Here is a 13,391-nt window from a genome sequence, read left to right on the forward strand (position 1 = left end):
AGACACCATTCTCCCATTTAATCCTCACAAATAGGAAAACCGAGGCTCAGAGGGAATAAGTAACTTGCCCAAGGTCAAGGGCTTGAGAGGAGCAGAGCTGAGCTATGAACCCGAGCCTTTTACCTTGCCACAATCTATGAGGTACTATGCAAAACATTCACCTTTGCTTCTGCACTGGAGCCTCTCACTCCAGTGCCTCACACTTAACATTAGGTGTCTACTATGTACAGGTGCCCGGGTCACAGACCCAGCATGGGACCAGCCTCCAGCCTCAAAGACTCTGGATCTAGCGGGGAGGATGGTTACCCCATTCTACAGAAAAGCAAACCAAAGCAGGAAGGATTAAGTAGCTAGACCAAGTCCTAGATAAAACAAGGAGACCAGGAGCTAGAATCCCGGGACTCAGGGTGCGCTGAAAGCACTCGACTGCCTGGAGGCTTCTCTCTCTACCGCATTGCTCAGGAGCAGCACTGCACTGGCTGCAGAATGTGTTGGCGGCCTCCCCAGCTCTCCTGGGGTGCACAACGTCCAGGGTGACCTGTGAGTGCAGCCGCACAAAGCAGGGATGCAGGCACTGGATTCTGTCCTGCTGCTGACCATGGGTTTCCCACAGTGCTGACTCAGCTCTCCCTCCAGGTAGCTTCTGCAGTGCCCTGGGCCAGAGGTGTCAGGATCAGATGCACCCCTGCCACCCACCGCCCCCGGTCCACCAGATCCAGACAGGGTCTCCCCCAGCATCCTCAGGAAGGGCCCAGGGCCCCGCCTTGGTCGTGGCCTCCTCCAGACCCACAGTCCACTCAACCAGGAGGGCTAAGCGGTCAACTTGGGGAAGGTGGTGACATTCTAGCTGAGCCAAGTCCACTGCCCGAACAGACTGCTAAACTGTCCTGTTAGGTGCAGAGGGGATGCAAATAAATAATACGCTAGCTTAGTTTCTATTTCAGAAAAATAACAGTTATTTGTGTCCTGTCCCAAGTTCAGTAAATGTATCCAACTAATTGTAGATTTTGTTTCTCATTTTGGATCAGGACTCAGCTCACACCCTAGCCATTAGCTCATTCTTAAGTGTTCCCTGCCCCAGGATCCCCCAACTCTTTCTTCATGGGAGGTGTGAGCTATGGGGCCTATGCTCAGCTCTTTCGCTACCTTTGGGTTCCCTTATCAGGCCAGCTCTGTCCAAATCTGACCCTCTAGGGTCACCTTGATTCCTGGGGGTAGCCGGGTTCCCACCTCCCTCATGGAGTGGGTTGGTGGACACCTGGCTATGAGGGAACCCCAGACTCAGGGAAGGGCTTGCTCTGCAGATTCAACTTCTCCTCTGATGTGCCAGCCTCCTGCGGCAACCAAGAGTCGGCTTCCCCACCACACACACACACACACACACACACACACACACACACACACACGGCACAGGCCTGAGCATTTATCTGCACTTTAGTAGTCTCCCCCTGGGGGAGCCTGACTGATCTGACTGGCTCAGTAGCTAGAGCTCTTGACTTCAGGGGTCGTGAGTTCAAGACCCTAAGGTGTGGAGATCATTTAAAAAAAAAAGTCTCTCCCTACCCCTGGATTCAGGAATGAGGGTGGCAGCACCTGGGAAAGGCCAACCTAGAGCCAAGTCTGATAGCAGGAAGGGAGGAAATTCCAGGGTTTCCCTGACCCTCAGTGCTCTCATCTGCCAAATGGAACCATAATCCAGTCCTGCCTACCTCACAGGTCAGCAAGACAATGACTCAAATGAAAAAAAAAGGTGGGTGGGATGGTTCTGCATAAATTACACAATGCCACGTGGATAAAAAGACTTTGTCACCCTCCCACCCCTCTGGAGCCAGCTGGACCCAGCACGGACACAGCTCTACCCCAAGCAGCATTCACCTTATCTCACTGAGAAGAGAATCTCATGCTTCTCAAATCCCAGATGGGCACACTGAGGTTTGGGGGCTCTGACTTCCCTCCTCGAGAAGACGACACCACGACCTCCCAGTTCAGCTTTTTCAACCAGCACAGGAAAAGAGAGGGGAAAAATGTACACCACAGTTCAACTTCAAGAATCCTCTCATAAGCAAAACAAATAGTTCAAAACACAAAAGCCAGAATGGTCCCCACCTGTGGGTTCACAGGGGCTTCCCCAAACGCTCCCCAGGAAAAAAAAAAACATGTGCCGGTGCCCACCAGGGACCAGGCATTGGTCACATCACTTCCTCTTGTTTCCAGGTACAGAGGAGGAAATGGGGGTGCAACTTGCTCTGGACCTCAGAGGAGCCAAGTTGTCACTGGGACAACACTCCACCCTCTCTATTAGGGTCTGTCTTCCTCCCATACACACCTCTTAACCACGGATCAATCTGTCCTCTGTCCCTGCCCAGCTGCCAGTGTTCCAGGGCCCCGGGTTAGCATTTGCATCTACCCACCACCTGCATCTGCCCTGAAGATAGTGAACATGTCCTGACAGAGTGGATGTCATCCCAGAGCAGAGAAATAGGGCACCATGGCAGATGGGAAGTGGGAAGTAAGGGTCCCCTTGAGGGGCCTCTCCCAGTCCAGGTCTCCTGTGCCAGGTCTGTCCCTGGTGCCCAGTAGTGGGCCCAGGCTCGTCCAGTCCTCAGGCATGTTGGCGACGGTCCTGGGGAGATGCTGGGCTGACCAAAGGGTCCAAAGAAAGTAGCAGCAGCTGTTGGAAAAGGGGCCAGTCTGACAAAGGCTCTGCTGTCACCTGATACCCTCATCCAGCCTCACGGCCTCTGATGGCTCCTCCAGCCACAGGCCTGAATGGAAACCCCAACGAGCCAGAGCTGCCCCCAAGCCTCCTTCCGTACCAATATTACTGCTCCCGTTGTCCACTCTTCTCCCAGCAGTCTGCACTTAGAGCCAGAGGCCCCCTACCAGCTGTCATGACCCTTCCTTGCCTGAGGACGCTCCTCTTCTGATGACCTTCCCCTGCTCTGAACCAGAAGCTGGGGGACCCCCACGGGGCCATCTCACAAGTGGCCTGGCCACGAAGGGCAGAGCACACAGGGTGCCTGGAAGAAGGGTGAACTGATGCACGGAGGGCCTCTCCCAGCCGTTAGGCTCTCCAAACTTAGCAGAGTCACCCCCCCCCCACCGTGCCACCTTGGGACCCCAAAACAAAGAAGCAGGTGCACAGGTCGGGTGGGGAGTGTAGGATGTTATGTCTTTTTAGCAAGCCTGGGAAACAGACATCACCCAGACCTGTGATCCCAGCCCTGACAGGGTAGACTCCAGGATGGCAGCCCAACCCCAGACCCCCTTGTGCCTTCCTGGGCACAGCCAGATCCTAACCTAACCAAGCCTGAGGACATCCCCTCAGGACTCACCCCTTCACCCCGGGGCTCCTCCTATTCCTCAGAAAGCCCGGGGTTTCCTCGGCCCTGGATGGTGAGACACCGGGTTCTCGGCTAAGCCCAGGCTGGAAGACAGACCAGTAGACAAATGGCTCAGGCAGCACGTGAGGAAGGAAGGTGAGCAGGCGGAGGCACATAGGGGTCTGGGGTCCCTCCTGGCCCTCCAAGGCCTGTTCTCCCCCCCACCTATCCTTTAAGTCTGAGGCCTCACCAGACGGCCCTCACTCACACGCATTCCAGCCACCCCAGACAGGCTACCAGAAACATCCCTGCCTACCCCACAACCCACCTTTTCTGCCTTTCAAATCCAGCTCAGAGTTTGAAAGTGCCTCCTCCAGGGAGACTTCCTGATAGCCTAGGCTGGACGAGAAGCACTTCAGGCAACAGCACCCTTGCTTTGATCTCTCCCTACGGCTGTGATGGGCCCTGGGAGCTCCTTGAGGTCAGGGGCAGGTTCTCCCTTGGTACCCCAAGCACCTCAGCATCCTGGCCCACAGTGGGCCAGCCACAAACAGGGGAATGACAGAATAAATAAGGTCACCACAACCTGAGGGAACTAATTCAATGTAAGCTGAAGCATCTAAAACAAGGAGCCAGCAGGGATGTCCCTATGAAGGTGCCCTGGGAGCTCCAGACAGGGAGGCCTGCAGGGGCCCAGAAGGCCCCGAAGCCCTGGCCTGGCACCAGCCGGTACGAGTCCCTCCCTGCAGCCATGTGGTGGTGGATGCTGGCAACCGCCCACTCACTCCCCAGCCCATGGGGCTCAGCCCAGAGCCACTGCGGCCCCCGCACTGCAGAGGCAGGCACGTCTGCATCTCTCCACCCTTCTGCAGAGGCAGCAGTGGGGGGCTGGCCCATGGCCCCAGGCTTGCGCACTGCATGCGAAGCACAAGTGCCCAACCCCAGGGCACCCCGGCTCTGTGTTCCCTGAGGCCACTGTCTGCAGCCAGGCTCCAACTCCCCGTCTTGGCGCATGCTGGGGCTCCAATCCTACCCCATCAGCTGGGCAGCAGGGCTGAAAGGGAGGTCCAGAAAGCGGAGGGAAGAAGGCCGGCAGACAGTCCAGCGGAAATGGGTCTGAGGGCAGCAGCTCACTGGCCCTAACAGTGAAGTCATGGGTCCAGCAAACCACACAGACCCCCAGGTCAGCGATCCCTGGCATTTCTGTCACCCAAAAGCTGTTCCCAGTTGGAAGAAGGCTCTGGCAGAGAGAGGGGTTAGTCCAAGCCCTCTCTGGCATCTGGCCTAGAGCCAGGCAGAGTTCCTCAGCAGGGCGCCAGCCCACTCTTGAGGACCTCAGTTTCTGGGACCAAGTGCTGCAGCCACGGTCTCCAGGAAGCTCCACCAGAGCCCTAGGCCATTTTACTGTGGAAGACGGTACTCTGCAGTGATGCCTAAGTCCTTCAGAAGGTGACTGTGGCAAGGGGGAGGTGCCCCAACCATCCAACTCCAAGTCCTAAGCTCTAACTGTGGCCTCTTCTGCTCCCTAAAGTCCTGAAGTCCTACAGCCCCAGCTGCCCTCCCCACCCACCCCACACCCTAAAAACCCAGGGGATCTCCCAGGCCTCTGCCAGCCCTGCCTGAAGAGTCCTTGCATCCTTGAGAGCACACACCCAGTGCACTGAGCTGGGAGAGGCCACAGCCACTGCAGGAGGCAGGACCCACCCTCAGGAAGCAGATACTCTAGGGGGCTGGTCCCAGGCTACCATGGCCCACACTCAAGCGTGAACCCAGGAGTGCTGCCTTCCCACTCCACACAGCCAGTCTGCAGGGGTGGGCAGCAAGCTCCCCAGGGGCAGTGGGTCCCAGACTTTTAGATTCCACTTCATGAAAAGACTTGAGAGAGAGAGAAGGAGAGAGAGAGTGAGAGAGAGAGAGAAAAATAGTGTGTGTGTGTGTGTGTGTGTGTGTTTGGTGTCTATGTATGTGTGTGTGTTTGGTGTCTATGTATGTGTGGTCAATCGTATGACTATTTCTTCCCCAAGAACATTAAGAAATAACTAGTACTAACTTTGTTTCATAAAAGAGACACTGTTGCAACAACATAAACAAAAGTAGACAGACTCTCTTAATAAAGAGGGTTTGTTTATACTGAATGAACTGGATGCAGCTTTTATATTTGGGAAAACACATACACTCACATACACACCACATTGCCTCCTTTGTCGTCATTTTCTTGCAGAAACTCTTGCATTAGACTGCATCAGGAAACCTCGGGCCAACCCCTCACCCCAGAGCCCACCAAACATCCCAAAAGGGTAGAGGTCACACACAGGTGAGAATCTAGGGGGGACAAGGGCCCTCAAATCTCCATTAATGGGGGAAGAAGACCCCTCCTTTAATTTGGGGACCCAAATCTGTCAAATGATCCCCCTCATAGGCAAGGAGTTCTTGGTCAGGAGGGGTCAAGAAAGGTCACTAGAGATTCCCATCTCATTTGCATGGTTCCACCAGAGACTTGGTAAGCCAGATAGTTGACCAGAAGAGCCCATGGCCAAGTCACACCACTGCTCAGCCTGTTTCTTCATCTGCTCAGTGGGAATCATTATGACCTCACCTCGTTGAAGTCGGGATGAGAATTTTTACCAAGTACCTGGCACTCAGTAGGTATAGAATAAACCATGGCTGTTATTGCTAAGTTAATATTTGACAAAGGCTTCCCTTGGAGCAAGAAGAATATGCCTTTCCTTTTTCAACTGCCCAACCCTGACCCCTAGCAGCCCTCAGCACAGAGCCAGCTTTGCTGCTCAGTCCACAAATGGGTGGCCTCCTTGGGAGATGGCAGCCTCTTTGGGGAGGCCCCAGATACTCCAGGTACCAGCCAGCTCCCATGAGAGGGCTCCTTCCATGGCACAAGAGCAGCCCTCTGGGGAACGATGAGCCCTGCCCTTTGCTTCTGACCACCAAATCTGCACAGCATGCTGCATGGCATTTGTCCCCTATAGCAGGAGAAGAAGCAGGCTCAGAGAGGTGAAACAGACTTGCCCGAAGGCAGGAAGGCCTGGGGAGCAATGCAAACTCAGTTTTCTAAAAAGTCTTACAAGTGCCTGCCCCCAAGTCTGGGCCATATTCACTGCCTCCCTCTTCCTCTTTCAGGGCCCCCCTGCTCTCCATCCTCCAATCCTGCATCCCACATCCAGAGCCCGCGCCCAGGCTCCTCTGAAACTGTCCAGGCCTGTCCTCTGTCAGTGCCCTGCTGAGTGGTTTTAGCATTAGCATCCTTTCCTTTGTACCTTTAATCCCAAAAGGAGACTTGCCAAAGAGGCTCTAGAAAAACACAACATACCAGGGTGACATCCAACAGAAAGCCCTCCTCCCCCAGGTGCCCTCTTACCTGGAGACCAGAAGCTTCCACTCAGCCTCTCTCTGGCTGATCCTATGTACTGCATGAGCACCCACGTTCACAACCCCACCTGAGCCCTCAGCAGGGACACTACGGATGCTCAGGAAAAGCTGCACCCATTAATTAGACTCCCCCGAGAAGAGTGAAGGGCCACCTCCTACTTCACTAGCTGCCAGCATTTCCCCCCACCCCACCCTCGCTGCCTGAGGGTAGGGTGTGGTTTTGTTCAGTCCTATACCCTCTGTGCCTAGAAGAAGGCCCAGCACCTAGAGGGGGTGCTCAATGTTCATTTCATGAGTAGAAGAATGAATAAGCAACCCCCATCACTCTACTGAGGACCAAACTGAAGAAGCCCAGAGTGAGGGGAGGGGAGGACTTACTTGGAGCCACTGAGTTTAGGTGTAAGATGAGTTCAGATTCACTCCAGAACTGTCTGATTCCCTCCCCTGCTCTAGGCTGCCCTTCTATGCGCACATGTATGCACACGCACACGTACATACACACACACACACCACCACCACGACCCTGGCACTGGGGCATCATAAGCCCTGATCAGCTAGGGCTCAGCAGGGATTAGCTGTCTATAGAGGCCTGAAATGGACACTCACAGGGGCAGGGTTGGGAAGCAGGACTAGGCAGGGATGGCAAGCTCCTGGGTGGCTTCATCGTACGGCCCTGGCCCACAGAGCAGGCATCTAGGGAGCACTTGCCATGTGCTGGGCCCTGTCCAAGGCTTTACTCTCCAAAACCAGTACGTGCAGAGGAACCATTACTGCCCCAGTTTATACATGAAGGTCCTGCCACTTGCCCATAGACAGGGAACTGAGGACTGCCCGCCTGCCAAGTCCACGCATGTTTGTCTCTCCGACGTGCCCTTGTACTCTCTTCTCCTGTGGTGAGAAAGAGGCCCAATGCTGAGGGTAGGCCCCAGGGATCCTAGAACCTGATGGAAACAGACCCAGGCAAAGCCTGGCCTTGGGTTAAGTAAGGCAGCAGGGAGGGAAAGAAGCATTCTCTTCATATTGTCCAAGTCACACAGCTTGTAAGGGACAAGTTGGATCAAGACTGCCTACTCCAGAGGCAGGGACCTGGTTGGCTGCCAGAAATCAGAGATGGAAAGGGGGCCCCTGATGGGGTCATCTGCGAAGAAGAGAGGAGAAGAGTTCAAACCTTGGCTTCTCTGAGAATCCAAGAGATACAAAGATTTCCCCACAAGACTTGATCAAATATGGCCCAAATCTACCACCCAGACACCCCTCACCACTCCCAACCGTGCCCCTTTTCTTCAAAGGAACTAATGGTCTCCTGTGTTCACTCTCATCCTGCACCTTGGCCCACATGGACCCTTCCAAAATACCTTCTCCATGTCCCATGCAGCCCAGGAAGCACACCCTTCTCTGCACGCCCCTGGGCAAAACAGCCTTGGCCTCCCTCTGAGTCCAGGCATGAGCCAGCAGACTCTCCTGGGTGGGGACTCAGCTGCCCCCTGGGCCCCAGCCCAGCAGGGCACACTGGAGCTCGGGAAAGTCTAGAGGCCATGTTTCCACCCTCTCCATGCTCACATTCCCCAGCCAAATGTCTCCCGAGTCCCCAAAGACACCCTACCAGAGATGATGGCTAGCTCAGAAGCCTTCCCTCAGCGAGCAAGGTGAAAGACCTACACCGATAACTCAGATTCAGGGAGAAGCTGCTCTGAGGGAAGAGGTCAGAGGAAAGAGACACAGAGCAGGGAGGTAGAGAGAGGCGGAGGAAAAGGTGACACAGGGTGGGATGTGGGCAGAGAAAGAGGGGCAAGAAGAGTCCTCAGACACCCAGGGACAGAGAGAGGAAAGATGTGGAAAGAGAAATGCAGAATATGGGGGGAGCACAGGCCCTCCCCCAGACCCGGATGGGCCCCCTTCCAGGGCTCCTGCTCTTCTGTGCCATGTGGTTCCTCTTACGGCTGTCGTGAGGGTACGGATTGGTTACACAGGCCTGGCTCCAGCTGAAGCCGATGGGGCTACTTTGTTAGGAGACCTTGACCAGCAGACGAGCATGGTGCCATCATGGCCATGTGTCAGGGTCCTATAAATAACTGCCATTGCGCCTTCCCTCTGCTGAGCATCTACTCCAACTCGCCAGCCCTGGGCCCTGCCCCCTCCCAGCTGGGCCTCCCCACTCCCACCAGGCTTGGGGCCTGCCATGAGGGACAGAAAGAGTGCATACTCCCACCCCTGCCAGAGCCTTCTTCCTTTGCTCATCATCAGCCCAGCTCTGGCCCCCCTCTGTGAGGACTCCTAAGCAGTGGGCCTCAGGGGCAGGGCCCAGCAGGCCAGAATCCACCCCCACCACAGCTGTCCCTTCTCCCTGATCTGCCCCTCCCCCAAGGGGCCCAGGCAGCCAACCTCTAATCCTCTGTCATCTGACCCAGGCTCCACCCTACATTGGCTCTGCCCAGTCACCCTACTGAGGCCCAAAAATGGACAAAGTCATTCACAGAGGGTCCAACAAGCCAAACGTAATAGGAAGATGACCTCATAACGCCCAAGCTCCAGGCCCACGCTCTGCACCCCAGCACTCTTCGGGCAGCCAGGGGCTAGCAGGCGAGAAGTGCGGTGCATACTCAGACCCTGGTGACCCTTCCAATACACTCTTATGTCTCCTCAGGGCCAGAGGCCGTGGGACCTTTCGACAGTAAGCTCCACACATCCCGCTCTGCACTGCACCCAGGGCTCTGCCCAGGACCAGGCACACACCACATGTCCAAGGCAGGATTTGCTGAAGGAGGGAAAGCAGAAGAGCACACAGCACAAATCAGCCCACCCACAGGCCTGCATCAGGGATCCCCAGCCAAGTCCCCAAATGCTCTTTTGTTTGTCCATAAACAGTCACTCTGCACCTGCTGGGGCCAGGTAAATGCCTGGACACACACACAGATCTGCCCTCCCCTCAGGGGGTGCACCCAGACCAGTGATGCAGGGTCAGGGTAGGATGAGATAGTAATGCCAAGCCAAGACCCATGGAGAGACATACTCAGCGGGGGATACAGGAGAGCTGGCCCCATGGGCACCAGAGGGCAAACTTTCCTTGACCCATTGTCACCCTCTGAGTCCTGGTGGATATTTGGGCTGAGAGGGGAAACTGGGAAAGAAGAAAAAGAGAGATGAGACCCTCCTACCTAAGGGGATATTATCCAGGCCCCACACCGAAGCTACCACTTGTCCCTGGGCAGGAAATGCCCTCCTATGGCAACGCAACTAGAACTGTCCCCATTACTCATTGGTTTGCCCGAGACGAGGCAGGGGCAGGGGTGCCTGTGAGACCACTGGCAATATGAGTTAGACGGGGTCGTGAACATCATCAAAAGATGCTGGGGAGTTGACCCATGCTGCAACAAACTGTGAACCACAAGAGTGCAAAGGGGAGAGGCTGGTGTGCATTGAGGCTTCCCCAGAAGGGGGTACTGCAGCAGGGCCAACAAAGGAGGGGCCTGAAGGAAGGCTACTCTCTGGCTTCTGAGAGTAGGGGAGGGTCTCCTAACCAGTGCTCCGTGCCAGAGGGGAAGACAACAGCAGTACCACTAAACAACCCCAGTCCCCTGCAGCTCAGGCTTGCAAAGGGCCAGCCTTTGGCCAAGGCCAGCATCCATGGCCGACCAGCTGTCAGCCAACTGTCCATGCCACAGACCAGGAGCTAAAGAGAAAGCGGTGGCAGCTCAGTGAGGTCAGTGATGACATATTGCCACTTACAAGGAGGGGACAAATCTCATGCCTACTGCCCCTGAAATTAGCAAAAGATGTTGCTGCAGAGACAAGACAACCAGGGCAAAGGGGATACCAAAAGATCAAAGGGGAGCCAGAGAAGAGTAGGACATCAATGGAGTGGGGGCGGGGAACTTGTCTTACCTAACCTGTTACCCATTCATCTTCCTTAGCCCCTGAGGAGCAGGAAGCCGCTTAGCCCATAGCTGTCAGCTCCAGGCACCTAGATGGATCACCCTGTCCTGGGCAGGAGGAGGATGGGGGGAGGAAGCAAGGGCAGCAGCATCTGCCCCCCTCCACCACAACCAGAGCTTATTGAAGTCCACCCAGTCCCCAGCCAGTATCTATGGTGCTCTAATCCCTCCTCCCGCCAGGGGCAGGAGGTGGGGGAGGGGGGTCGGTTGGAAGGCTATACAGCTGCTGGGGCAGGCCAGATCCCGAGCTTGGCTGATGGCCCTAACCTCCATGCACACCACGCATCTCCTTAGCCTGGACTACAAGGATGAGCATCGGGACTCGCAGGGAGGCGCTGAGGAAGCTCTAACCGCCCCCCCAACCATCACGTGACTGCATCCTTAGGGAGCCCGAAGGTCTCAGCTGCAAAAGTCATTGTTTATAAACAGCCAAAGACTGGTTGAAGGAGGCCGGCCTGTCCTCGGGTTCCCACTGCTGCCTGAGTGTCGGGTGGGAGAGACTCCGCTGGGGGGCACTGAGGGACCACCCTGGCTGGAGCACAGAATCTGCAATCCTAGATTTCAGAGTCCCAGTCGGCAGGGGAAGTGGCGTCAGCAGCTGGCGTGATCCAATTCAATGAACCAGAGGTGGCTTGGGATAGAAAGCTGAACAGGCGCGGACCCCCGCCCCCCAATACTGCATTTCCTGCACTGTCAGGGTGCCACGGGAAGCCCAGGCTCCATCCCCTTTGCTTGCTGCCAGTTGCTGTGGACACTGAGGGGTCGGGTTTCCTGCGGCGCCCCCCACGCCCCCGGTGTGGCCCCAGCTCCTTCGGGCCAACTCCCCACCCAGGTGGTGGGCTCCCGGAGGCGAAGCCACCACCCCCTTCCCAGCCGCGGGAAACGCAAAGCCGGGGCTCGGAGGAGGGCACCTCCGGGAGGGGCGCGCGGTGCTGTGCTCCCCGGGGACCGGGCGAGAGCGTCCGGGCCTCCGGCACCTCTCAGGAAAGGAAACCCGATCCCTCCTTCAGCCCGCGGGGACAGAAGGTGGAGAGGCGGGTGGGGAGGAGGGAACGGCGGGCGTAGGAAGCGCCCAGAGGCCTGGAGCTAGACCGCTGGCACCCGAGGGCTGAGGGACAGCCTCGGGATTCCCGGAGCAGAGCGGCCCTGGGACACAAGGGGTAGGCTCCCTCCCCCTAGCAAGGGCCCAGCCCGCGTGGCCCGCGCAGGGCTGGGGGACTAGGGGCGCCACCTCGCCTCCCAGTCCCCCGGCCCTCGGCCTCCAGGGCAGGATTTACTGGACCTCGCGCCCGGAGAAGAGCGTGGGCCGCCTCTTCTCCGTGGACAGAAGAAGAATATACAAAGCTGGGGGTGGGGAGAGCGGGGTGGGGGGGCGAAGGAGGGGGTGAGAGGACAGCTGCGCCCTCTTCTGCCCCCGCTGGGGGTGGGGAGACAGAAGACGCGGACCGGAGAGGCGCCCAGAACGTCGGGGGCCGCAGCCTATGAAGCCCCGAAGGCCCTCGGCAGCGGTCGTCCGGAGGTGACAGCGCCCGATCCCGGGTGAGGACCAGCCCCTGCGGGGGGAGGGACGGGAAGGGGGGGGACAGGTGGCTTGGACCGCGCGGAGGCCGGGGATCGGGCTCTCTCACCTTCTCCTGCGCGCGCGTGAGCTTCTTCTGCACGTTGCTGGCGATCTTCCCTGCCGTCACCCCCTTGCTGCCCATCTCAGCCATCGCGGCTCAGGCCTGGCCCGGTGGCGGGCGCCAATCTCCCAGCCCCCAGCCCCTAGCCGCGCGTCCGGCCCCGGCTCCGGCTCCACGCTGCGCGCTAGACAGCCGAGCCGACTGACGGAGGCGGAGCGTGCGCCCGGCGAGCGAGCGAGGGGGCGAGCGACGCGGGGACCCAGGGAGGGACGGACCCAGGGAGGGACGGACCGAGGGAGGGGCAGGGAGGAGGGGCCGGGCCTCGGACGGCGGTCAGCGCCCCCCGCCCGCCCCCTCTGGACTAGACTCTGCCTTTTAAAGGGCCATTGCGGGCCCAGGAACGCTTGGCTAAGAAGGAGGGAGCGGTGCGCGCGGATGCCGGGAGCTGCGGCGAGTGGGACTCCTGGGACACTCCTATGACACCGCCCCGGGGCGGAGACTAAGATGCCGGTCCTCCCCGGAGAGGAGGCCACTTTGAGACCCGTGCGTTCAAAGACCAGGGTTTAAGAGCTACGATTGGTGCGTGGCCCTGGAATCAGAGAAACGCCGGCTGCGAGCGCCGGGCAGAAAGCCGCTCCCCTGCCTGGGGCTCGGCTCTGGCCTCACGCTGGACGTTCCGCCTCCTCCTGGCCTATAGACTCACCGGTTTCCACCTGGGTTCTCTGGGGGCCTCTGGGACAACTTCACATCTCTGTCCCTGGCACCTAGTTCCATGCCAACCAGGATCTCCATCTTACCATTTGCTGATAGTTATTATTACTACTACTACTATTACTACTACTACTATTTAACATTACTAAACGCTTACTGTGTGCCTGACACTCAGCTAAGTGCCTCCAGGACAGCCCTAAGAGGTGGGTGCTATTATCATTCCCCTCTTACAAATGAGGCATATGGGGCACCTGGGTGGCTCAGTGGGTTAAGCCTCTCTCTCCTGGAATCAAGCCCTGCCTCGTCGGGTTCTCTGCTCAGCGGGGAGCCTGCTTCCTCCTCTCTCTCTACCTGCCTCTCTGCCTACTTGTGATCTCTCTCTCTCTGTCAAATGGATAAATAAAATCTTCAAAAAAAAA

The 13,391-nt window shown here is 57.4% G+C and overlaps 1 protein-coding gene across 11 annotated transcripts in view; it reads right to left on the reverse strand.

The window, feature by feature from the left end:
• BIN1 (bridging integrator 1) overlaps window positions 1-12,524 on the reverse strand; it is a 54,711-nt gene extending 42,187 nt beyond the window's left edge. For 3 of the 11 annotated variants that reach the window (XM_044242682.1, XM_044242687.1, XM_044242685.1), the window contains exon 1: window positions 12,268-12,521. In XM_044242682.1, coding sequence (XP_044098617.1) covers window positions 12,268-12,351 — 84 coding nt within the window. In that variant the 5' untranslated portion in view covers window positions 12,352-12,521. Of the gene's footprint in view, window positions 1-12,267 lie in introns of all 11 variants that reach the window. The other 8 variants (XM_044242680.1, XM_044242684.1, XM_044242686.1 and 5 more) reach the window with 6 other exon arrangements.
• Between the last annotated feature and the right edge of the window lie 867 nt (window positions 12,525-13,391).

Source organism: Neovison vison, chromosome 3 (genome assembly GCF_020171115.1).
Source record: "Neovison vison isolate M4711 chromosome 3, ASM_NN_V1, whole genome shotgun sequence".
Taxonomy (NCBI): Eukaryota; Metazoa; Chordata; class Mammalia; order Carnivora; family Mustelidae; genus Neogale; species Neogale vison.